The sequence below is a fragment of the Felis catus genome, chromosome A1, assembly GCF_018350175.1.
Source record: "Felis catus isolate Fca126 chromosome A1, F.catus_Fca126_mat1.0, whole genome shotgun sequence".
In the NCBI taxonomy this organism is placed as follows: domain Eukaryota; kingdom Metazoa; phylum Chordata; class Mammalia; order Carnivora; family Felidae; genus Felis; species Felis catus.
In genome coordinates this window covers 90,491,714-90,517,240 of record NC_058368.1, presented here as the reverse complement: position 1 = coordinate 90,517,240, position 25,527 = coordinate 90,491,714, and the positions used below count along the sequence as shown (strand labels likewise).

General features: G+C 42.9%; 2 protein-coding genes across 4 annotated transcripts in view; both read left to right on the top strand.

The window, feature by feature from the left end:
- CANX (calnexin) overlaps positions 1-6,508 on the top strand; it is a 33,929-nt gene extending 27,421 nt beyond the window's left edge. For 2 of the 3 annotated variants that reach the window (XM_045057200.1, XM_045057209.1), the window contains 3 exons: positions 591-710; positions 1,674-1,800; positions 1,969-2,126. In XM_045057200.1, the coding sequence (XP_044913135.1) occupies positions 591-710; positions 1,674-1,800; positions 1,969-2,111 (390 nt within the window). In that variant the 3' untranslated portion in view covers positions 2,112-2,126. Of the gene's footprint in view, positions 1-590; positions 711-1,673; positions 1,801-1,968; positions 2,127-4,145 lie in introns of those variants that run through there. The other variant, XM_003980647.5, reaches the window with a different exon arrangement.
- A 1,670-nt stretch (positions 6,509-8,178) lies between these two features.
- Positions 8,179-25,527, top strand: part of MAML1 (mastermind like transcriptional coactivator 1) — a 43,458-nt gene continuing 26,109 nt past the window's right edge. The window contains exon 1 of the mRNA XM_023254056.2: positions 8,179-8,759. Coding sequence (XP_023109824.1) covers positions 8,406-8,759 — 354 coding nt within the window. The 5' untranslated portion in view covers positions 8,179-8,405. The remainder of the gene's footprint in view (positions 8,760-25,527) is intronic.

The window sequence follows — 25,527 nt, the reverse complement described above, 5'->3', positions numbered from 1 at the left end:
TTTTCTTTAATGTTTAAGAGAGAGAAAGAGCATGTGACCACATGTTGGGAGGGGTGGAGAGAGAGAGTCCCAAGCAGGCTCTGTGCTGTCCACGCAGAGCCTGACGCGGGGCTCGATCCCATGAACTGTGAGATCACGACCTCAGCTGAAATCAAGAGTCAGACAATTAACCCACTTGAGCCACCCAGGTGCCCCCTAGGATATATTTTAATGCACTCTTAAATGTTGAATCATGGTTTACCAATATATGGAATTTTCACACAAGCGGCCATATGGCCAAGCTGTGAGTGCGAGAGCCAGAGATAATTGAGATCAAGAAATCATTCATTCACTGGCGGTGAGGTTAAGGGGGCCTCTGGCAGGTGATTAAGAAACCTGCTTTCACACCTGTGCAAGGGAAACCACCTTAATGGTAAAAGCGGGGAAAATGGAGACTTTCTCTTATTTCCTTTTTATGTTGTATGACTGTCTTGGCTCAAACCCTTTGACAAGGGAGTAGTGCCATACAGAGGTTAAACAGCGAAACGGTGCCACCTATGTATTTGGTGTCAAAAACAAGGACCTGAGCTCCGTCTCATCCTGTTTCTCAGCCAGGTGTGGTGGGGCAGATGATTGAGGCGGCCGAGGAGCGCCCGTGGCTCTGGGTGGTCTACATCCTGACAGTAGCTCTGCCTGTGTTTCTTGTTATCCTCTTCTGCTGCTCTGGAAAGGTATGAGTTTTTCTTTTTTTAGTCACTTTTAGAAAGAACTCATATTAAATATAACTAAGATCTGTTGCCTGAGATCAGTAATGAGTAGGCCACACCTGGAACCTTACTCCCTACTCTCAGTGGCCATTTATTGTGCCCAGATGGGAGGAGGATTTATAGCCCTTCAGTTTCTAGTAAGTACTTACGCCTGCAATATTGCCCTTCCATAATATTTGGCAGCAGCTTTCTGGAAAACAAAAACAGAAAACACAACAACTTAGGTATAGAACCAGCCATCTGGGCCCAAACCAGCTTTTCTTCCTAGGATAGCTGTTTTCATATACTTTACAATTCAGTCGTTTATTTTTTTTCATTATGCATTCTTCCTTCAGCATCCCTACCTCCCCGCCAAAATACATTTGGGAGTAATCCAGCCTTATTTTTAGTTTTTCTTGTTTAGTCTTTGTTGTGTGCACTCCAGAAAAAAAAAAAAGGGCAAGAAAATTCTGTTTAAATGCTCTACTTCTATTAAGTGAGGATTATGTTTCACCTTGCACTGGGTGTGTTTCGTTCTTTGTTCTCACCCTTTGTTCTTACTGTTTCTTCTGCCCTTGACCTGCACACATGCTCACTGAAGAGAAAACTCTCAGGGCAGGAATTACATCTTACCTCATTTTTAAACCTTTTTTTTTTTTTTAAGTGTATCTACTTATTTTGGAGGACAGGGGCAGAGAGAGGAGAAAGAGAATCCCAAGCAGGCTCTGCCCTGTCAGCACACTGCCCAGTGCAGGGCTCAGTCTCACGAACTGGGAGATCATGACCTGAGCCGAAGTCAGGAGTTGGATGCTTAACTGACTGAGCCACCCAGGCACCCCTATGTATCTTAACTCATTTTACCAGTATATAGCCTCGTATAGAACTTAGTTTGTAGATGTTAACATAAAAGCATAAGCAAAATTGTTGCATTTTGGGGGAATATTTCAGAAACAGTCAAGTCCTGTGGAATATAAGAAAACTGATGCCCCTCAACCAGATGTGAAGGAGGAAGAAGAAGAGAAGGAAGAGGAAAAGGACAAGGGAGACGAGGAGGAGGAAGGTGAAGAAAAACTTGGTAAGAAGTAGGCCCCAGAATATCTGCTTTAAGCTAAGACCCTAAGGTGTTTTCAAACAATAAAGATTGCTTTTGAATGTTGAAGCATGTTCTAATGCTAATGGGCTAATTACCAAAAACAAATATAAGGTTTCGCTCAGTTTGTTGTACTTTTGATTTCTGTCTTAGAAGAGAAGCAGAAAAGTGATGCTGAAGAAGATGGTGGCACTGTCAGTCAAGAGGAGGAGGATAGAAAACCTAAAGCAGAGGTAATACGAAGGAAAAGTACAGTTTATATCTCAAGCAACTCAAGTGAAAGTACATTTCCCTAGAGGGGGCATTTTTAAAAAGGTTTTTTAAATGTTCATTTTTTGAGAGAGAAAGAGACAGAGTGTGAGGTGGTGGGCAGAGAGAGGGAGACACAGAATCTGAAGCAGGCTCCAGGCTGGGCTGTCAGCACAGAGCCCGACGTGGGGCTCGAACTCCTGGACTGTGAGATCATGACCTGAGCCGAAGTTGGATGCTCAACTGACTGAGCCCCAGGTGCCCCTAGAGAGGGGGTACTTTCATAGGGTAATTTTCATTTGCTGTGGCAATTAAAAAAATGTGTTAGAATTAGTTTTATAAAAGTGGAATTCTTAGGACAGGTACACATTTTATTGGTTAATTTTAAACTATATCTGAATCTCGGAAGTATTTTTCTGTGCTACAAATGGTTTTCTGGAATAAGCAGAAGGTTTTAGGGGAAAACCAATACAGTGTTTTTAAGATGGTAACTTCAGGTTATTAATGTAACACATCTGCCTCCTCTCTCCTTGCTGTGCCCTTAAAAAGTATTTCCTTCACTAGAGGTCTAGTGGTTAGGAGGGAATAAAAAGTATTTTTTGAGCAAATAATTGTATTCTAAAATTTTTATCCCTGTTACTCATGGATTCATCCATTCAACAAACATTTCTGGAGTGCCCATCATGTGCTGCACATTGCCAGCGAACAAGACAGAAACAAAAATACCCTGCCTTTGGGGAGCATAAATTCCAGTAGGAAGAAATAGCCAATAAGCAAGAGGCATTATAAGGAAATGAATGAATAGTATGTTAGGAAACTATAGGGCCTGAAAAATCAAAGTAGGAAAGGAAAGGGTATTAGAAGTACCGGAGGTGAGATGGGTTGCAATGTTAGGGATGGTAGGCCTCATGGAAGAGTGACACTGGAGCAGACTTAAAAGAGATACAGGACTTTGCCGTGGAGATGTCCTTAGGAAGAGCATTCCTGGCAGAGGGAACAGCCAGTACAGTGGCCTGAAGTAGTAGTCTAGAGGACCAGTGCGGCCATTGGGGGGGTGGGGGGTTGGGGTGGGGAAGGCTCTAGATTAAGTGGGACCTCCCAAGCCATAATGTGAGCTTGGCTTTTCCTTCTTGTGAAATGGGCAGCCATTGCAGGCTTTAGGGCACAGGAGTGACAGGATCTGAATACTCTGGCTGCTGTGTTTTCTACAGACGGGAGAATCAGTGAGAACAGTTAGGAGGCTGCTGTGATAATGCAGGCAAGATATGGTGGCTCTAGCCAGGTGATAGGAGAGGAAGGTCTGAGAACTCACTGGGCTTCCGGGTCCAGGTTTTGGGTGAATTGGTAAGAGGTACGAGGGAAAGAGAATTGTCTACACCTTTCTTAGGGCCCTTTTCCAAGCATATCTCTGTTTCAGTTTGCTCTTTGCTGGAAAACCTTACCCAGTTTCCATTCTAGCTTCTGCACCTCTGCCCCTCCATCGATAAAGGTCAATGCTGTTTATATTTTCTATGGCCATAGCCTGTCTCAAGTAGAATGCAGAGTTTCAACTAAATGCTCTTCTTTCAGGTAGGGACGAGTCTCACATACATATTTTATATCCACCAGTCTTCCTCACAATATAAGAAGTCGCTCCATAGAGTAGAATGAGGCCCTGAGCTTGTCATCTAGAGTGTCGTGTGGGACTGCTGGGATAGTCTTCCATCCTCTTATATCCCGTCTTTCTCAGAGAAGCCTCAAAGTGGGGCTAATGTGCCCACAGGCCAGTAGATTATTCAGGATCGAACAGGATAATGTGGGGAAAGCATGGCATCTGGTCCTTTTTAAAGAAAACGTTTAGGAGTTAGATTGAGGAAAGTGCCTGTCTGTAGAAAACAGTACAGATTAAATTAGAACGCACATAACCCCACCGCCTCTGAGACACTTGTTCTTGGTGCACTTTCTTCTAAAGATTTTTATTCTCTTCTTTCCTCAGATGGGTTACTCTCACTCAGCCTGACAAATCTTGAAAACTTGGTGAAGTTTTACTTGTTTATAAAGTATGCTGCTTACAGTGAATTTGTTATTTTTTCATCCAACAGGAGGATGAAATTTTGAACAGATCACCAAGAAACAGAAAGCCGCGAAGAGAGTGAAACAATCTTAAAGAACTTGATCTGTGATTTCCTCTCCCTCCCCTTCCCCTGCAAGTGTGGTCCTAGGAGAGGACCCTGGCACACCTTAGGTTGAAACTAAGAAAACCTCCAGACGTCACCATCAACAGGTTCCAGTCGAACACTAGCCCGTGTAATTTTAAACATCTAAGCAGTAAATAATTGCAGTTGAGACCTAAAGGACCCTGTTTTTGTAGAAAGAAAGCATTTAACATTAATGGTTGTGAAACGTAACATGAAGCAACTAACTTGTATTTTGTTTTGTTTTGTTTTGAAACATCTTTGTTTTTTAAAATAGAGTGGTAGAACTTTGCCAGTCTTTAAAAATCTTGGCTTAATTTAATATATTAATCTGTCCATGCAGAAGTAACACCAACTTTTAGAAGTGCTAGGGGGATGAATTGCAGTTTTTATCACCAAATTTGTTTTCTAAGTTTGGTATTAAGAAACCTTCAAGTGTGTCTGTCCCTTAAAATTGATAATCATGTTTAAAGTGCAGTAGTTTGTGGTTATAATCTTGTTTCGCTTGCTTCCATCACTCAATTCCTCCTAAGGAAATTGAGGAGATGGATTGGATGGCAGCCCAAATTTATAGAAGGGTTCTGTTTCAGTTGTATTAAAAATAGACATACAGAAAGAAGAAATTTTTCCTCTTGTTGGTTTAGACCATAAAGTGCGTGTGTTCTGTTGCCCTTGGAACAGCCCAGTTCCCAGACAGCTTTGCAGTCGGTGGAGGAGGTGGCATAGTATGGCACTCGGGCAGTCATGCTTCCCAAACTGGGAGAGTCTGGGCTCCAACCTTCTGGAGCAGGTGGCTTTTTAAGGAATGCTCCCAGGGTATGGGAGCTCCCAAGTAGATGCAGATGTTTCGTCACTTCTTCCACTGTGTTGACACTGTTTCCTTCCCTGTTTTCCCCAGTTCCCAGCTTTCTCCTCTGCTATGCATTTTCTTCACAGCGCAGCTTGCAGTCCGTTGCTGAAAATGATTATAAAGCTCCGCATAGTGTTAAGCTTTATGTGATTAAGTGTATGTTTCTTCTTCCTTTTCTAAGCAGACCCACACCTTTCCAGGGTCAAAGTACAGAATAGAATACTGTCTTTCATTTTTATCCATTTCTTTTACTCTGTGTAAAGGCTTGAGAAGTCTAAGCCAGAGGCGAGCCAATTCAGAATTGACTGTAATTGAACACAGGCTAAAAGTATTTATGGGAGGAGTGACATATAGCATGATTTACCTGATTTTTTGTAGCTGCTAACCTTTTTAAGTCTTCATTTGCAGTTCATGTAACATTTGTGTCTTAAATTACATGATAAAGCAGTCCTGTTTAAGCAATTTTTTTTTTTAATGTGGCTTGTAGAATTTTTTAAAAAGTGATCTTAGATTTGTTTTTTTCATGTGGAATGCAGATGGGTGCTATCGGAGCCTCTCCCCCATCACTATAGTGTGATATCATTATTACACCACACTGAAATGTATTCAGAATTGTTTTAGCTTTATTCTTTCTTCAGAGGTGTTTCAAATGTACCGATGATACTGTTTCTTGCACTGAATATATATAAACACTCCAAAGTGTTTATATTGGGGAGATTCGGGGAGGAAGTATATTCGTAAGAGATGAAGGCTGTATCTGTTTATTTTGTTTATCTTAAATTTTTTACTGGTTCACTGAAATTCTTAGGAGGGTGGGATGAATTTTTCTTGCTGTTCAGTGCTTTATCCTTTTCATCTATTGTTCTGTGGTCACAGTGACCGTAGCTATGTAGCAGACTTTCCCAAATGTATTGAGTGCAAATAAACAGTTACTTAGCAAGACCTGAAAATATGTCTGTAGGTTTCTCCTTGAAGCAAATGTGTGGGATCATTGCATTTCCAGAAATCTGCCTTCCTCACTCTCTGACGCTCCGTCTCGTGTCTCACTTAACAGTTTCTTCCAGCTAATGGCAAGTATAAATTAGTGTTCATTTGCCTTTCCAGGATTATTTAGCAAAGTTTGCCCAAAAAGAAAGAAAGAAAAGAAAAAAGCCTTTTCTTGGTTCTCTTTTTCACTCTTTGTTGAAGGTGCAGCCTTCTAATTAAATGTCTGACACATTAATGAACGACCAGCAGTGTTTAGCTCTTCAAAAGCACTTACATTATAATTTAACAAGCTGGCTATTTGTCAAATTGTTGTAAAATACCCACTCCGTCAGATGTATTCCTCAATTTCTCTTACCCACAAAATATTCTCTGCATTTTCCTCAAATTGTCACGTCACTAAATGGTGTTACATTAAAGGCCTGTGTTAAGTGTCTGCTTTTGACTGAACTTCTTCATGGTAACTGTCAATTCAAGTGTTTTACTGCAGAAAATATGGACAATTGAGTAATTATTTCATCTCACCAGTGTAGACTTTGCCTTTTTTTTCTGCTGGATTGGGGGTCAGTAGTTTCTGTTGTATATATAACAGGGATAGCAGGAAAGGGGGGGGGCAGTAATTTGTAGATAATATTCTTTAAGATTTATTGGACTCATTGAACTTTTTAGAGAATTTGTTCAGAATCAGATTCTTTTACATATTCTTACGTATTTGAAGGATGTTTCTGAAAGTTGGGCCAAAACTGCTTTAAAATGTGCCTTTAGGCTTTTGGGTTACTTACTGGAAGAGAAGTACACAGAGTGTAGTACTCTTAGTTACTATTATTATGTTTGAAGACTGGTTAAAAAAAAAAGGCAGGACCATGATATGGCTTTCATGAGCTCTAGACGCTTTTGTCTTGGGCCACTTTGTATTTTTTTTTTTAACTGCATTTGTATAAAATACTATTTGAATAAGAATTTTTTTCTCCTGATTTTAAAATAAAACATTTTTGTGGGCCCTAGTAAAACGTTACTGTAACAAATGTTTGACCAGTTGGTGGTGCCTCTCCACTAACAGCCTCCTGGCGCCTCCTGTTTAACTTTTTAGCAGTTAGGGTGCCCTTAATAACTTCTTAGTATCTCTTGAGCCAACGCAGGCTTAGTAGCTAGTTTTCCGGTTTTTGTTTTTTTTTTTTTTTTTAAGGTTTATTTTTGAGTAATCCCACACCCAACGTGGGGCTGGAACTCACAGCCCCAGGATCAGGAGTCGCTGGCCCCACTGAGTTAGTTGGGTGCCCCTTAATACCTAGTTTTAGTACTGAGTCATTGCTCCTGTTTTTACCCCGTCTCTCACCCCGTATGCCTACTAGTTATAATACTAGAACGTAATTGTCCCTGGTTGGGTTATTTGAGTGACTCAATTTTACCTAAGCCATAATCCTTTAACTGTCAGGCCAGGCTCCCTGGGTTTTTTTTTGTTGTTGTTTTTAAGTAGGACTTTTGAAACTTGTTCAAACTTTTGTATTAAGTGGAAATTGACAGTCCCCGTGATTCGTAATGGTGCTAGAAGAAAGCTCTTCCAGCACAGCACACTCGTGGACAATTCTGACCAATTATGAGGCCGGATGTAAGCAATGCGTCGAAAAACAGCTGACGTTGAAAAAGCGTGGCTACTTTAGAGTTCATCAAAACAATTCAACAAGGCTGTAGGAGGAGAAAATGGTGAAGCGCTGCAGTGCCAGGCAGGCGTCTGGGTCAGGCAGTTAACGCCTCGCGGACTGCCCCTTTTCTCCGCGGGCCCGGAAGGGCCTGAGGGCTAGGGGTGGTGTTTAGGACCGGCTCCTGTCGGTCATACTTGGCTCGGTGCCCAGCACTGAGGCCCGCCCAGGGGCTTCCCACCGCCCCTCACTTGAGAGTTCCTTTTAAACTAGTTCGGGAGCCCCAGCGCGCCTCTTGCGTGCTAGCCCCCGCCCCTCGGGCGGCCCGCTCTTCCTGCTCTGATTGGCCGCAGTGCCTGTTCATCAGCCGTGACGCCGGGGTCGCCTGCCGGGGCCCCGCCCTCTTCCGAGGGCCCTGAAAACAATTTTAAGATGGCGGCGGCGGCGGCGCGGAAAACAATGGGGCCGGGGCGGCGGGGACAGGCCGAAGCCTGAGGTGGGCAGCGAGCGCCGGCCCGGGTCGGGCCGAGCGGGGCCGGAGGAAGACCCGCCGCCGCGCGCGAGCCCGCTCCGCAGTCCGTGGGGCCATGGCGCGGCCGTAAGGCGGCCGGGCCGCCGGCGGGGAACGGAGCCCGCAGTGCCAGCCGGCTCCGAGAGGCCCGCCCCGGGCCCGGCCCGTGCAGCCCGCGGCCCATGGTGCTGCCCACCTGCCCCATGGCGGAGTTCGCGCTGCCGCGGCACAGCGCGGTCATGGAGCGCCTCCGCCGGCGCATCGAGCTGTGCCGGCGCCACCACAGCACCTGCGAGGCCCGCTACGAGGCCGTGTCGCCCGAGCGCCTGGAGCTCGAGCGCCAGCACACCTTCGCCCTGCACCAGCGCTGCATCCAGGCCAAAGCCAAGCGCGCCGGCAAGCACCGGCAGCCGCCCGCCCCGGCCCCGGCCGCCGCCCCCGTCCCGGCGTCCGCCGCCGCCCCGGTGCCTGCCGCGCCGGCCTCGGCCCCGCGCCTCGACGCCACCGACGGGCCCGAGCACGGCCGCCCTGTCGCGGTGAGTAGGGCGTGGGGAGCAGCCACTGACTGCCCCTGACGCCGCCCGGCCGCCTTGAGACTTCCCCAGTGCCCACAAATCCTCGGGTCTGGCTCAGGGGAGGCTGACATGGCAGGGACTGAGAAGTTGTCATCTGCGGGAAATGGCACTGTGGCATTACTTTGGGAAAACATGACCGTAAGGACCTTACTCACATTAAGGCCCCGGCTGGGAAGGCTGGTGAACGGTAGCTGAAAGGTGGTTCTTCCAAACTCGATTCTGAGATTTTGATAACTTTTGGGGGGAACAGACTGGCAAAGTGTTGCCTCTGATAGTGACCTCATTTATTCTGCGAATGTTTATAGGGTCCTTGCTCTTTGAAGAGTCAGGGCTTACATATGGAAATAAGTCGGCCTTCAGTTGTCTAAATCAAAGTGTTCTGAACGGAAAAATCCAAAAATCTTGGGAAATCGAAATAAAAGGCATCATACTGCTCGTGCGTTGCAAGACAATATTGCGTATTTAGGCAATCCAGAAATTTGTGAACTTGTGATTCCAGCAATATTGTTCACAATTCCCGTTTTATTTTATAAGCCTATTTAAAATCTTTGATAATATTAAGGAATTTGTTGGTTAGAGGTTTACCTCCCTGAAACTGATTTATGAAAGGAAGACAAGAGGTGATTTTTGTTGTTGTTTTCTTGGTAACTTAAAGTTTAAAACAAGTGTTTAAAATCGAGTTTGTTCTGTGTGTTTTTAAAAGTTGTGCCTTTGTTACCTCTCAGCTAGGCTATTGCTGTACTCTTCTCTAACTAGTCTTTAGGTCATTAGTCTTTCTTCCTCTCTAAATGCTGTGGCTCCTATGCTCTGGTTGAATTCTTTTCCTTATTCTCTCCTACACTGGGCTGCTGGACATTTCATTGCTTATTGTATCAAGATTAGTCCAGTCTTCTGACCTCCCTTTTCCTGTCTGTAAATTGTGGATGTGTTTAGTTTCTTAACCTCCAGGATTCTTATAAGACTCAAGTGAGTGCAGATGTGAAAATATTTCTTAAACAGAAAAGCTGCTGCCTACAGGACCCTTCTCCCCTCTAAGAATCCTCCCATTCTTCAGCTCATCTTCCTCTTTAGAGCTAGTTTCAGACCATCCTAACTCAACGATCAGATTCTTCTTTGTCCAAACATTTACAAAAGGTATCTCCGCTATTTATTTTTAGCACATAGTGGTGCTACTTTAGGTCATGTCTTGCTAACTAGACTGTAAGCCCTGGGAGGCAGGCAGGGAGGGGTTTGGCTCAGAGTCCTGTACATGTCTTAGGCCCTCAGCCTGTGTTTGTTGAGTGACTGATACTAAATTTCATAGTACTTTACTCAGTAATCTATGGTCTTATGCACTAACCTCAAAAAGCAAAATGGCTTAATTTCATGAGCCACCTTTACTAACGACTCTTGTTTTAAGGAAAAGCCTTTAAGAGTAGTGGGTAGTCATTCCAATTTAAGTAAATAATGAAAGCTCATAAACATCCTAGTTTTATACTCAAAATAGTTGCCTCGAACACCCTGTAGAAAGTACATTAGTAGTGAGAGAAAGAGCTTGGATCCTGTATGTTATTTTTAGTCCTGATTTACTGAAAAGAAATTAGGCCGCTGTTTGAAGAGAAATAATTCTGAGTGTGTTAGAACTTGAATCTGGCTTGTCAGTCATTCCTTTGGGATCAGATGTGCCATGTTATGTTGATGTCTTATCACATTAAACCTTGACCCCTGGATTTCCTGAGTTTAAACTTCAGAGTGGAAGTGCTCTTCCACCTCCCTACTAGGAAGGGGGGACCCTTTTCACTTGAGTCCACAACTGATTCTAGCTGAGCTCTTCAGCCTGGATGGGGTCCTAGTAATGGAAGATCAGTATCACTAAGGAAAAAAAACAGTGTTTTCCCTTCTAATGGCTCCTTCGGTTCAGAGAGGAGAGTGCCTTGCTTGGATAGGACTTTGGTTTGGAGAGAGAGCACAGCTTTTCACAGAGAGATGGAGAGGAGAAGGTGCCTCTTGGTCATTGTTATCTTTGACAGTTCTATTATGTGTATTTGATCTAATTAATGTCCCTTACATTGGGAATATGATCAGTTCTTTTTTTCCAGATATACTGTAGTATTGTTAGGCAGCTGTTTCACAGCCAGAGTTACCATCATCAGCAAACCCTTTGTAAAACAGAAAAGGGATCAGATAGATTTTGCCTTCAGGTTTTTTTCCTTTCTTAGGAAGTCCTGCAACAGCAGGCTTAACCACTATCTGCTTATTCTGTTAAGGATGGTTCAGAAACAGTGCTTCAGACTTTTTTCTATTCTACTTGTCAAGGAACAGCTATTAGGTTTTCTTTATACTGTCTGTGTATTAAAAACCAGATTGTTTTCTAATGACAGGATTGACTTCTTTTTATTGGGTATGCTAGATTATAGGGAATTACCCAACCACTTGATACAAGCATTCATTCTGTGATGAGAATAGTCTTATACATTAGCTTGAACATTTTCTTTTAGTAAAAGGCTGTAAAAGTTTCTGCCTCATCCCTTTATCCATCATTGTTACACTTTTGCTGCTTATTCCTTCAGTAGTTGTGAAAGTCTGTAGAGAAGTTTGACAGTTGCATGCCAGCCATTTGGGGCAGTTGCCTTCCCTGCTTAGTTTAGGTGTGAAAACTTTCCCTTTTTTTAACTTTTTATTTGTACATAATTTGAATACTTTTTTGACGTTTACTATTAATTTATTTTGAGAGAGAGAGAGAGCGTGTGCACAAGTGAGCACAAACGGGGGAGGGGCAGAGAGGGAGAGAGAATCCCAAGCCGGCTCCACACGGTTGGCACAGAGCCCAGTGCAGGGCTCGATCTCATGAACCGTGAGATTGTGATCTGATCCGAAATCAAGAGTTGACGCTTAACCAACTGAGCCACGACACAAATGGTGCAAAAGACCTCTCTACACCCTTTACTTATGTTCTGCCCATTATCACTGTTGTGCTCCATTTGCTTTATCATTTCCACACACACTCTTTCTCTCCTGTTTCCACCCATCCATCCATCCATCTCTGTCTTTCTGTCTCTCTTAAAACCTTTGTTCTCTGAACTGGATGAGAGCACTATGTGCATACCATATGGCTCTCTACTTGCAGACACCCCAGTGTGTACCTTCTAAGAGTTAAGAAAGACTTACAGAATTTTAATAATGATTTGGTAGAGCAAACTAATGCTAGAATTATGCAGATAACAAATTACTTACAGGGAGTAGATATTTCTGAACGTAAAACATTGTGCTGTAATCATGTGGGATAGTTTTAGAGAAAAGGTGACTAATGTGGCTTTAGGATCCTATTTCTTCCTATAACATCCAGGACCTTGTCCTGGCTCTCTTTCCTTTTTTATCTTCAGTATCCCCTTTCCCACCCTGTCCTTCCCTTCAGCGTGAAAACATGGGCAGTTATTCTCCTTGCTTTTGTCTTTTCTCACCCTCAAAATAGTATTCCATCTTTTTCCTTCCCTTTGCCCTTTCCCCTTGAACTTCCCATTTACTCATGAGCCCATTGTAATCTGCCTTTTACCTCTTCTACTTTTCCGAAGTTACCCCCCTTAAATGGCACCGAAGATGGAATTGCCAAATTCAGTGGCTTCTTAGTCATCATTCTTTTTGACTTCCTCCTTCCCAAGACTCTTCTCTTAGCTTCTACTTTCTTCTGGTTCTCTTTCCAGCTTTCTGGTTTTTTTCTGAGTCTCCTGCTTTCCTTATTAATTCATGCAACAAGTACTTGAGTGCCTATTGTGGGCCAGAGGAATATAGCAGTGAACAGGCAAGTTAAAACTCCCGCCTTCATGGAGAAAGAGATTGATAATTAAAAAAATTAATTTTTGTAATATTAGTTATGCTAACAAAAAATTAAGAGTAATGTGATACTGGTGACTTACCTAGGAGCAACTTTAGATAAGATGCTTCATCTTTATTTGGACCTGATTGACAGGAGGTCATCAGTCAGCTGAAAGTCTCAGAAAAGAACATTCCAGTTAGAGAAAACCACCAGCACAGTCTCTGAGACAGCAACCTTCTGAGCTTGCCTGAAGAACAGAAAGGAGATCAGTGTGGCTGGAGCCACATGGCACTAGGCAGCTAGTATGAGAGGTAGGTGAGGACGACTAGATCAAGTGCAGTGGGGAGCAGTTAGGATTTTAAGAAGTGTGACTTGTTTTTTATTATGTTTATTTTTGACAGAGAGGATGAGCAGGGGAGGGGCACAGGGAGAGGGGGACAGAGGATCGGAAGAGAGCCCCACGTTGACAGCAGAGAGCCCAACACAGGACTTGAACTCCTGAACTGTGAGATCATGACTGGAGCTGAAGTCAGATTCTTAACCGACTGAGCCACCTACTGAGTCACCCCAGCGTGATTTATTTTTTAAGGGCCTTTCTGGTGCTATGTGGAGAATGCTTGGGGTGGCGTGCACAAGAGTGGATGCAGTTAAGGCTTTCGCAGGGGTCTAGACTAGGGTTGGTGGTAGTAGTGGAGACAGAGAGAAGGAGATGGGTTTGGTACAGCTCCCAAAGGGATAGGTGACAGGGCTCAGTGATGGGCCAGATGGATTGGAGGCGGGGGGGGGGGGGGGGCAGGAGAGTGGGGGAATCAAGGGGAATCCTAGTGTTTTGGCTTGAGAAGCTTTCTTTGCACACTTTTTAGATAATGGGTGTTCCTCAGGTTACTCCATTCTCTACTCTTTCTGCTCAGTCATGTTTTCCTGGGTCATGTCATTGTTTATTTCATGGCTTCATCTACCACCTATAAAATAAGATTCTCTAAATCTCCAGATCTCTCTTCCAAGATTCAGATCCATATTTCCACCTGCCTACTGGACGTTTCCACTTTTATATCCCACACGTCCAAAATGGACTCTCACTTGTTTCTGCCAATCTTCTATTCCTTGTGAATATTTCCTGTAGCCCAGTCATCTGAAGTAGAAATCTGTCCATTGTCCACTCCTTTCCTGCACTTCCAGCTTTCCTTTGGTTGTTGGTTCAACCACTTTGAGCTCCTGCTGGGAGCCAGGAACCATCATGGTACTGGACCTTTGTCATGCAGCCTAATGGGGAGTAGGTGGAAAACTACTAATTGCACAGCCATGTTGAGGGCTGCAAAACCTGTGGGAATACTGGAGAAAGGATGCCTCTCAGGTGAAGTTTGGGAGGCTTTAAAGATTTGACTTTTTTTTAATCGGGTTTTATTTACTTACTTTGTTAAAGTTTATTTTGAGAGAGAGGGGAGTGGGGAAGGGCAGAAGGGAGAGGGAGAATCCCAAGCAGACTCCATGCCCAGTGCAGAGCTCAACATGGGTCTTGATCCCACAACCCAGATCCATGACCTGAGCCAAAATCAAGAGTCAAGACTGACCGAGCCACCCAGGTACCCCAAGATTTGACTTTTAAACTAGATCTTAAGATTTTTCTGGGCACTTTGCTGGAAAGGTGTTCGATGGAACATTAATTTCACAGACTACTAACAGTTCTAGATTTGGAGAAACAAATTTAAACAAGTTACTTTTTTTTTAATTAAAATTTTTTTAAGTTTATTTATTTTTGAGAGAGAAGGGGAGAATGAGAGAGAGAGTGGGGGAGGGGCAGAGGGAGAGAGAATCCCAAGCAGGCTCTGCACTGTCAGCACGGAGCCCATTGCAGGGCTCCATCTCACGAACTGTGAGATCATGACCTGAGCTGAAATCAGGAGTCAGGCATTTAACCAACTGAGCCATCCAGGAGCCCCATAAACAGTTTCCTTTATTTAGGGCTTTTCCAAACCTTTCATACACTAATATGCATAGGGACTTGACTTCATATCACAGGGCATCTAATAGGAGTGTGATCCCTTTAGAAAACTAAGCAGAAGCACGAAATTATGACAGTGAGTAGTTCTTTGGATTTGGGGCTTTAAGTGCCAGAAGCTAGAAGGTGAAGCTGAAATGTTAGGAGTCATATGGTGAAAAGCCATATATTTGATACTGGGCATTTGGACTAAATAAATTTGCAACACTGTGAGCCCCCTCAACACATTTTATGTTGACATCTAAAACTTTTCATCCCAAGTTTTTAAGCTTATCAAAAATCATAATGCATTCATTGTCTTGATTAACTGTATACTAAATTACTATAACTCGATTTATTAAGTGAAATATATGAAATAAGGAATGTACACTATGCTGACCAACTTGGATGTAAATTTAAAAAAAAAACAAAAAGAAAAATAAAATAAATTTTAAAAATTAAAAAAAAAAAGAAATGTATTTAGCACAGAGCCTTCTAAGTGCTACATATGTTCAATATGAGTCAACTATTTTAAAAAGAAAAGACAGAAAATGCTATTTATAGTTTCAGGGATGTAACTTCCAGAGAATTATAAATATTAACATTTAAAAATAAAATGGTTACATCACTTTTTAAAATGTAGCCTGTGGAATCTAAATACCTTAGCAATATGCTTTCATCAGCCATTTAAAGAATGCTTTTGGGGCACCTGGGTGGCTCAGTCAGTTGAGCGTCTGACTTTGGCTCAGGTCATGATCTCACAGTTCGTGGGTTCGAGCCCCGCATCATGCTCTGCGCTGACAGCTCAGAGCCTGGAGCCTGTTTCGGATTCTGTGTCTCCCTTGCTCTCTGCCCCTCCCCCACTCGTGCTCTGTCTCCCTCTGTGTCAAAAATAAATAAACATTTTAAAAAATTACATTTTAAAGAATGCTTTTGTTGAAGTTTTATTTTTTTTAAAGTTTATTTATTTTGAGAGAGAGAGAGCACGTGCACTCGGGGAGGGGCAAAGAGAGAGGAGAGAGAGAATCTCAAGTGGGCTCCTTGCTGTCAGCACCGAGGTTGATGTGGGGCTTGAACTCACAAACCATGAGATCATGACCTGAGCCAAAACCAGGAGTCACATGCTTAACCAGCTGAGCCACCCAGACGCCCATTTCATAGAAATTGTAAATCCTTCCTTTTCCTCCAACTTGGATTTCTTTTACACTTGCCTCACATTGTTTTATTCTAACTTAATGTATGCTTTTTTAAAAAGTCTTTTTATTTTATCACACTGGCAAATTTCTTGGTAACAAAAAAAAGGTATAAAAATAGAAATTTAAGACTTTTCAATTTACTTTGACCATAAAGCTCTAGGGATATTTTTGCTCTTTTTAAGAAAGGTTAATTTATACAAAAGAAGAATATATGTAGCATTTATAAGATTGTGGGTGTTACATATTTCTTATTTCACTAAGTTTTGTTTTTTTAATGTTTGTTTATTTTTGAGAGAGACAGAGCTTGAGCGGGGGAGGGGCAAAGAGAGGGGGAGGGAGACACAGAATTCAAAGCAGGATCCAGGCTCTGAGCTGTCAGCACAGAGCCCAACGTGGGGCTTGAACCCACAGAACACGAGATCATGACCTGAGCTGAAGTTGAACACTTAACTGATTGAACCACCCAGGTGCTCCTTTCAATAAGTTTTAGGTTATAGTAATTTAGTACACAACAAACAACAAATGCATTATACATTTTTATAAATAATTAAGCAAAAAGAGTACAAGTTTATTAGAAATGCTTATCTTAGTGAGATGAATGAATCTCCCCTGCCTCGATTTGTTCATGTAACCACAGGTGAATATTGTTGACAAAAATGAGAGTCCTCAATTCTGTTCCTATTTTCTGTTTTTATAAATTTAAGCCCCAGAAATCCTTACATAAATGCAAAAGAAAGGAGGAAATTATACTCTTGGATCTAATTATACTTTTGGATCTAATGCTAAGTGAAATAAGTCAGTCAGAGAAAGATAAATACCATGCGATTTCACTCATGTCGAATTTAAGAAAGAAAACAAGCAAAGGGGAAAAAGAAGGACAAACCCGGAAACAGACTCTTAACTATAGGGAACAAACTGATGGTTACCAGAGGGGCTGAGGCAGATGGGGGCAATAGGTGATGAGGATTAAGGAGTGCACTTGTGATGAGCACTGGGTGATGTATGGAATTGTTGAATCACTATATTGTACACCTGCAACTAATATTACACTGTATGTTAACTAGAGTTTAAATGAAAACTTTTTTTTTTTTTTTCTTCAACGTTTATTTTTATTTTTGGGACAGAGAGAGACAGAGCATGAACGGGGGAGGGGCAGAGAGAGAGGGAGACACAGAATCGGAAACAGGCTCCAGGCTCTGAGCCATCAGCCCAGACCCCGACACGGGGCTCGAACTCACGGACCGCGAGATCGTGACCTGGCTGAAGTCGGACGCTTAACCGACTGCGCCACCCAGGCGCCCCTATGAAAACTTTTTAAAAAAGGAATTAGAAACATTTTGGCTTATGAAAGGTTTAATCTCATCATTAGTCATTCACTTACTCATTTACTGAGAGATATAACAAAAAGGCTTTATCAAGTCTGATCAATTGATTATTGAGTAGACCTGTTTTTGTTTTTTTTTTTTTAGAGGTATCTTGTTTAACCTAATATTCTCAAAATTGGTTGGGTGAATCAGAATACTGTTCATTTTGTACACCTTTGTCAGTACAGTATTTTTGATAAAATACTTCTGCTTTAAATATATTTTCATCAGAACCTTCAAACTGTATCTTGTTTAATATATGAAAAGTGTGGAAAGTGTCTATCGTGTAACATAACTGGCAAAACCAATATTTACTGTCAAATTAATCAGTCAAATCAGACTCCGTGTTCTATCAGAAAAACTTAGACTGTATTTTTCCAAATACACACATAATAACGTACATCCCCATGACTACCATCTCACTTCTGAATTCTAAGGAAGAAAGTTAAAGAGCATGGGGTGTTGTCATGAGTTTTGTCACCTGCATCAAATAACATGTATTATCTTCAAATTTCTTACCTATATTCTTTCTGCTTTCTCAGGAAGGATTCCTTCAAAGAGCTGTATGTATTTTGATTACTTGAGGTTGGAAGAATGATGTCTTTATTTTATTTTATTTATTTATTTTACATTTTTTTTTAATGTTTATTTGTTACTCAGAGAGACAGAGGGAGACACAGAATCCGAAGCAGGCCCCAGGCTCTGAGCTGTTAACACAGAGCCCAGCGTGGGACTCGGGCTCATGAACTGTGAGATCATGACCTGAGCCAAAGTCAGACGCTCAACAGACTAAGCCACGCAGGTGCCCCAAGAGTGATGTCTTTAAATGGAAAATATCACAATTCCTGCTCCCCACTCTATGGTATGTCTGAATTTAAAGCACCCAGTGAGGTGCCTGGGTGGCTTAGTTGGTTGGGCATCCGACTGCGGCTCAGGTCATGATCTCACAGTTTGTGAGTTCGAACCTGCATCAGGCTCTGGGCTGATATCTCGGAACCTAGAACCTGCTTTAGATTCTGGGTCTTCCTCTCTCCCTCTGAGCCCCCCCCACTAGCACTCTGTCTGTCTCCCTCTCTCTTAAAAAGAAATAAAAATTTAAAATTTTTCTTTCTTTTTTTTTTTAAATCACCCTAGGGGCACCTGGGTGGCTCGGTTGGTTAAGCGTCTGACTTCGGCTCAGGTCATGATCTCACGGTCCATGAGTTCGAGTCCCACGTCGGGCTCTGTGCTGGCCTCTCAGAGCCTGGAGCCTGTTTCAGATTCTGTGTCTCCCTCTCTCTCTCTCTCTCTCTCTCTCTCTCTCTGCCCCTCTGCTGTTCATGCTCTGTCTCTCTGTCTCAAAAAAAAAATTAACGTTAAAAAAATTTTTTTTTTAAATAAATAAATAAATAAATAAGTAAGTAAGTAAGTAAGTAAATAAATAAAGCACCCTAGCTCACAGGCCAGACATTGGCCATATGAGTGCTCAAGGCCCTAAGGTCAGTGGAGAACTCTTGTATGTGGCTGAGCAGAGCAGCAGGAGAGAATGGTGAACATTGGGAGCAGCATCAGTGGAACATGTCATTGATGTGACATCTGGTACCATAGGAATGAAGCCCATGTGCCACAGTCTCAAGATCCCCCCAAATACTTTAAATACAATTCTTTTTTCTTTTTTTTTTTTATGTTTGTTTATTTATTTTGAGACTGAGAGGGAGAGTGTGTGTGCGCGAGCACAGAAAGGGCAGAGAGGGCGAGGGAGAGAGAAAATCCCAAGCAGGCTCCATACTGCCAGCACAGAGCCCGATGTGGGGCTCGAACTCACAAACTGTGAGATCATGACCTGAGCTGAAATCAGGAGTCAGATGCTTAACCAACTGAGCCACCCAGATGCCTCTGAACGCAGTTCTTTGAAAATGGTCTAAATTCTGTTGGTGTCGTTGCAAGTATCTTTCCCCAGTCTTGTAATGTCTGACAGCTCCTCATCGTTCAGAATTCTGCCAATGTGTCATCTTTTCCAGGACTCCTTATAAGTCCCTTCTCAAGCTGAGCTGGGCGTTCAACCACTGTCTCCATCACACATTGAACTTCAATTAGTGTGTTTGCTGCTCTCCATTAGACTATGAGCAAACTGAGAGCAAGACCAAGAGTCTAGCACCTGCCCCATATTTGATAGTCAGCAGGCATTTATTCAGTGAATGTTAATGATACTGTGGATGGAGCTCTGAACTGAGAATCATAAGCTGTATGTTTTTAGGCTGGGATCATTTCAGAAGTGGAGTTGGTAGAGGTTAAGACTGTAGGCCCTGATTTGCACTCCCATGTTCATTGCAACATTGTTCACAGTAACCAAGAGGTAGAAGGAACCTAAGTATCCATCAGCAGAGGAATGGATGAAGAAAATGTGTATATGTGCAATGAAACAGTATTCAGCCTTAAAAAGGAAGGAAATCCTGTCATATGCTAGAACAGGAATGAACTTTGAGAGCATTATGCTAAGTGAAATATGCCAGTTGCAAAAAAGGCAAATGCTGCATGATTCCACTTGTATGAGATATTTTAAATAGTCAAACTCTTAAAAATAGAAAATAGAATGGTAGTTGCCAGGGGCTGAAGGGAAGAGAATGGGGGAGCTGTGTTGGATACAGAATTGGATACAGAGTTGCAGTTTTGCAAGATGAAAAAGTTGTAGAGATCAATTGCACAACGTGTACTGTACACTTAAAAAAGGTTAGGATTTCATGGCATATTTTCTGATATGGGTTTTCACCACAGTTTTTTAAAAATTAGCTACAAGATTAAAGCTATGGTTTTACAAACCATATGCCCTGAAAATTTCTAGCAATTTAAGGGATTCCTTTTTTTTTTTTAATGTTTATTTATTTTAAGAGAGAGAGCACAAGCAGGAGAGGGGGTGAGAGAGAATCCCAAGCAGGCTGTGAGCTGTCAGCACAGAATACAACACAAGGCTCAGTCCCACAAACTGTGAGATCATGAACTGAGCCTAAATCAAGAGTCGGATGCTTAACTGACTGAGCCACCCAGGTACCCTGCAATTTAAGGATTCTTATTTAAGGGCATATAAGCAAAATTAGAGCAGAGTCATTTAAAAACCAATCAAGGAAAGATGTGAGATTCTGTGATCCTCTGCTTAAATCTAAAACAAGGAAAAACTTCATATGTGTGTCTCTTTATTGCTATAGTGCATCTTTATTACTGTATAGTTAGTTATGAGTAAAAATTTGTAATCTAAACAAAACTAAAACAAGTATGTCTTCCCTGTGTCTCAGGGAAAGAAGGTAGTTCAAGATTTGCATACAAAATGGATGAAGCTAGTTATGGGCCTGGAATCAAAAAACCTGAATGCAGTGACTGTTTTGGCCTAAAGTAATTGTATAACTTAAGGCATGACACTTACTCTGTCTTGCTCCAACTTCCTCATCTTTATAAGATGTTAAGGAAAAAAAATTCTAGGAGACCAGAGATTGTAAACTAAGTGGCAAAGTGTACCTCCAAGCAGAAAATCCATACTAGCACAGTCTAGGCTCTGAGGGATGTGGTTCAGGGGAAGAAAACTAGGGTGGTTTTTTTTAAAGCCACAAGACCACAAACCATCTCTTCCCTGACTGGAAAGCAAAGACTTTGTGTTGCTGATTGGCTAATGATAATCAGGACCTTTCCATTAAGGAAGCCCTGGACTGGCTGGAGGTGGTCTACTATGTAAAGGGGCAGCCACGTTGGGATTCCACCTTGAGCCACCTCTGGTACTTCTGTGTGATGTGCCTAGCATGGGGTCATGGCATCCAGTTGGATCTGCATTGGTACAAGTGGTCAAGCTTGTCATGTCAAAAGAAAAGCTTAAAAGGACTGGCCTCTTTAAATATATTGTCATTTAGTCTCCACAACAATCTCACATGGTAGGTATTATTGCATCCACTTTCACTTGTAAGGAAAGGGAGACTCCTAGGTTAACATGCCAAGGTTGCCAGCTCAGTGGTAGGACAAGAATTCAAACCAAAATCCAGTACCAAAGCTGTTTATCTTTCCATTTAGGTTGTGCAGATAAGATCATACATGGGAAAGAAGTTTACAAAAATTAGGTTTTTTTGGGAAACAAATTGCTGGTTAATACATTATCTAGTATAGTAAAGACACACTCTGTCGGGCAGAGGGGCATATATATCAGAATTACTTGGGGGCACTCTCTCATTTTTAAGAGCCAGCGTGAGCAGGGGAGGGGCAGAGAGAGAGAAACCCATGCAGGCTCTGCTCTGTCATTGCAGAGCCTGATGCAGGGCTTGATCTCACAGACCACAAGATCATGACCTAAGCTGAAATCGAGAGCCAGATACTCAACCAACTGAATCACCCAGGAGCCCCTGCAGCACTTTTTAAATATACAGCTACTTGCTTATTGATGCCCTCCCTCCTCCGCCTGTCCCCTGACTTTTATCCTTTATCACTGCTAAAACGAGTTGCTGTTACCTTTGGGAGTATGTCATAGCCCTTAGTGGTAGGGGGGTCAGTTAAGTGTTTGGTCTCAGTTCTTCACTCTGTAGATCATATTATAAACCCACACCCTTGGCATAGCTTCATAGCAGACAGAGTATACCTATCCATCCCTTGATATGGGGCTTGGACATAGGACTTATTTTGGCCAATGAAATATCATTGAGAGAGATTAAGAGGATATATTACATTTATGGAACAAGAATTTTGGAAAATTCAGAAAAGCAATTTGACAGAAAGCAATTTTCCCAAAAAGTAAAGTAAAAAAGACAAAACAGAAAATAGAAAAGAAAACAAAAGGACAGTGTAGGAAGTCCAACAACTGAATAATAGAAATTACAGAAAGAGGGGCACTGGGTGGCTCTGTCAGTTAAGTGTCTGACTCTTGGTCTCGGCTCAGGTCACGATCTCAGGGTTTGTGAGTTTCGAGCCCTGCGTTTGGTCCTGTGCTGATGGCACAGAGCCTGCTTCGGATTCTGTCTCTCCTTCTCTCTGCCCCTCCCCTGCTTGTGCGTGCATGTTTTCTCTCTCTCTCTCTCCCAAAATAAACTTTAAAAAGAAATTACAGGAAAAGAGAAAACAAGGTAAGAAATGATTAATAATTTGAGATCTGAAGGACATGAGTTGCTAAATTCAAAGGACATACTGTGTGCTCAGCAGTGGGGAAGAAAATAGACTCATACCAGTCATAAAATTTCTGAACGCTGAGTTTAAAGAAAAGATTAAGTTTCTAGGGTAGAGAATGTACTGGGTCACATATCAAGTATCAGAATCCCTTTGGACTTCATGACAGCAACGTATGAAGCAAAAAGACAGTGCTTTCCAAATTCTGAAGGCAAATGATTACCAACCTAGAATTCTAGACCTAGCCAAAGTATACAAGAATGAGTATAGAATAGTCATTTTCAGAGATAAAGATTTTTAAAAATTTAACTGCTACACATCCTTTCTCAAGAAGCTACTGCAAGGTGTACTCCACCAAATTGAAAGGATAAGTCAAAAAACAGTAAGACATGAGGTACAGAAAAGAGGAGATCCAACATAGAAAAAAATGAAGAGGGAATCCCTTGGAGGATGGTAAAAAGTGATCCCGGGACAGCAGTTCTGCACCAGATGTGGAGGGTAGCTGAGCAGTCTTGCCTCCGTGTGACGCAAGAGACAGGCGGTCATCGCTAAGACACAGGCCCCCCACACATTTCCACTGGACCAGCCTCTTAACCCAAAGACAGAACACCCAGGAGAGCTTGGCCCAGATTCTCATTCATGTGCTGCTGAGGGTCTCTCTCCTCGTGCTCTGCTGAGGACACATGTATCACTCCTGGAAGTTCTCAGCTTTTCCCTGAGAGCCAGAGGGCCATGGCGGGCTCGGAAGTGGAAAGTACAGGGCAGGCCATTCCCTCTGACCATACTTCTGTCTGGTGCCTGGTGCACACCTCAGCCTTGCCTGGCGCCCGGCTGTGGAGAGCCCTGTGTTTCCCCAGACTCCCTTGTGACCTTGCTTGCCACTTCCCCAGAAGGGGCCTTGTCAGCTCCCAGCAAAGGGGAAGTCAGCCCACGTCCCGGAGAGTGCTCTCCTCACCCTCTCCTGGAGCCTCTGTCCAGCGGGGGCAGTGCTGCCCTCTCCTTGCACAGCTCGTGTGTGCTTGCCTTCTGTTTTTGAGACTAAGGTGGTATATTGTTTGGGGAGAGGTTATGTGAAGGTGGTAGAACTATAAATAAAATCCAGTAACACAGAACCAGGGTATTATCTCTTGTGGGATGAAGAGGGAGGGTACAGAAATTTATAAGGAGAGCTTCTCAGGCTTAATGTGCATATGAATCACTTGGAGATCCTTTTAAAATGCAAATTTCTGGGGCCACCTGGGTGGCTCAGTTGGTTAACTTCCTACTCTTGGTTTTATCTCTGGTCATGAACTCGAGGTTTTTGAGTTGGAGTCCTGCATCTGCCTCTGCGCTGGCTGTGCAGAGCCTACTTGGGATTTGTATTCTCTCTCTGTCTCTCTCCCTCCCTCCCTCCCTCCCTCCCTCCCTCCCTCCCTCCCTCCTCTCCTTCCCCCTCCCCCTCCCTCCCTCCCTCCCTCTCTCTCTCTCTCTCTCCCCCCTTCCTCCCTCTCCTCTCTCTCTCTGCCCTTCCCCCACTCTTGTGCGCATGCGTGCGCGCGCTCTCTCTCTCTCTCTCTCTCTCTCTCTCTCTCTCTCAAAAATAAATAAATAAAAACAAAATGCAGATTTCTAAGGCAGAGGTGGCAGAGACTGAGATTTGGGTTTTTAACCTTTCAGGTGATGTCAGTTGTGTTGGTCCTGGGACCACACTTTGAGTGCCATGGTTCTAAAGTGTTTCTTGACCAGTTGGAAAATGGTGTTGGTTTTGTCATTATTCTTTGCACTGTTACGTATGCATATATGTATAATACCTGTCACAACAACCACAAATGTTAATTGCAAAATAAAAATATGAGAAGAATATGTTGAGCAATAAACCTGCAGACATAAACATGTCAACTCTTAAAAGCCTTACAAACTGTATTCAGGTTTTCCGGAGAAACAGAACCCTCATATATATATGGGGGAGGAGGATATTGATTGATTGGTTGGTTGATTATAATAAATTGGCTCATGCATTTATGGAAACTAACAAGTCCCAAGATCTGCAGTTGGCAAGCTGGAGACCCAGGAGAACCAATGGTGTGGTTCCAGTCCAAATGTTGGCAGGCCTGAGACCCCACAAAGAGACAGCGTTTCCCTTTTAGTCCAGAGGCAGGAAAATCTTTGTCTTAGCTCAGGCAAGCAGGCAGGAAGAGTTCTTCTTAACTCCATCTTTTTGTTCTAGTAGGCCTCAACTGACTGAGGGCAATCTGCTTTACTCAGGCTGCTGATTCAAATGTTATTTTCATCCAGAAGCACCCTCACAGACACACCCAGAATAATGTTTGGCCAAATAAACATTTGGGCACTCTATGGTCCAGTCAAGTTGATGCACAAAATCAACCATTGCACATACCATGGCAAGGAGCTTACACTTGATTGTATGTACTGTGGAGAGTATATGATATATGTACTGTGCACTTGATTGTATGTACTGTGAAGAGCCAGTTAAAGGATTTAAATAACTGTGAATGATTGAGTAAATTTGTGCCTTAGATAATGTTTGCAGGGGCACCTGGGTGGGTCAGTTGGGCATGTGCATCTTGATTTTGGCTCAGGTCAGGATCTCACAGTTCATGGTTACGAGCCCAGTCCCTTGCCACCTTCTGCGCTGACAGCCCCAAGCCTACCTGGGATTCTCTCCCCTTCTCTCTCCGCCCCTCCCCCACAGGTTCTTTCTCTGTCTCTCAAAATAAAAACAAACATTAAAAAAAACCAAAACTTTGCAGTGGGTGAGTAAGGATTGGGGGTGAACATAAGTAGTAGAGAAGGGCTATTTTATTGGTCTAGGCAAGACATGACTAGGAGGAACTAGAAAGTGGTGGTGTGGAAATAGGAGAAGGCCAGAGTCCAGAGATATTGAGATGGTAAAATGAACAGGCTATGGTGATTGGTTGATTGAAGATTTAGGGATGAATTCTGATTCATCAAGAGTTTCTGATTTGTGAGATTCCGTTTCCTGATCCCAGATCAGGAGAGTCCCTGCTGGGCTAGGAGTAGCTGAGAAATTGCATTTAGCCACGTGGGCCTCATTGGTGACCTTGCCAGAGCAGTTGTAGAGGAGTGGCAGGGGACATCAGACGTGGAGCTAACCCACAGCTCCAAATATGCCGAGGTCTTGAGCTGCAGCCCCTTTGGAGTCTTGCCTAATAGGTGTACTGTTAATGTTGCATTGATTCCATTTATGGTTTCTGCCTCAAGTTGCCTCAGGTTGTCTATTTCACCTCAGTGAAATGGTTTTCTTCTAAACCAAGAAAGTTTAGAA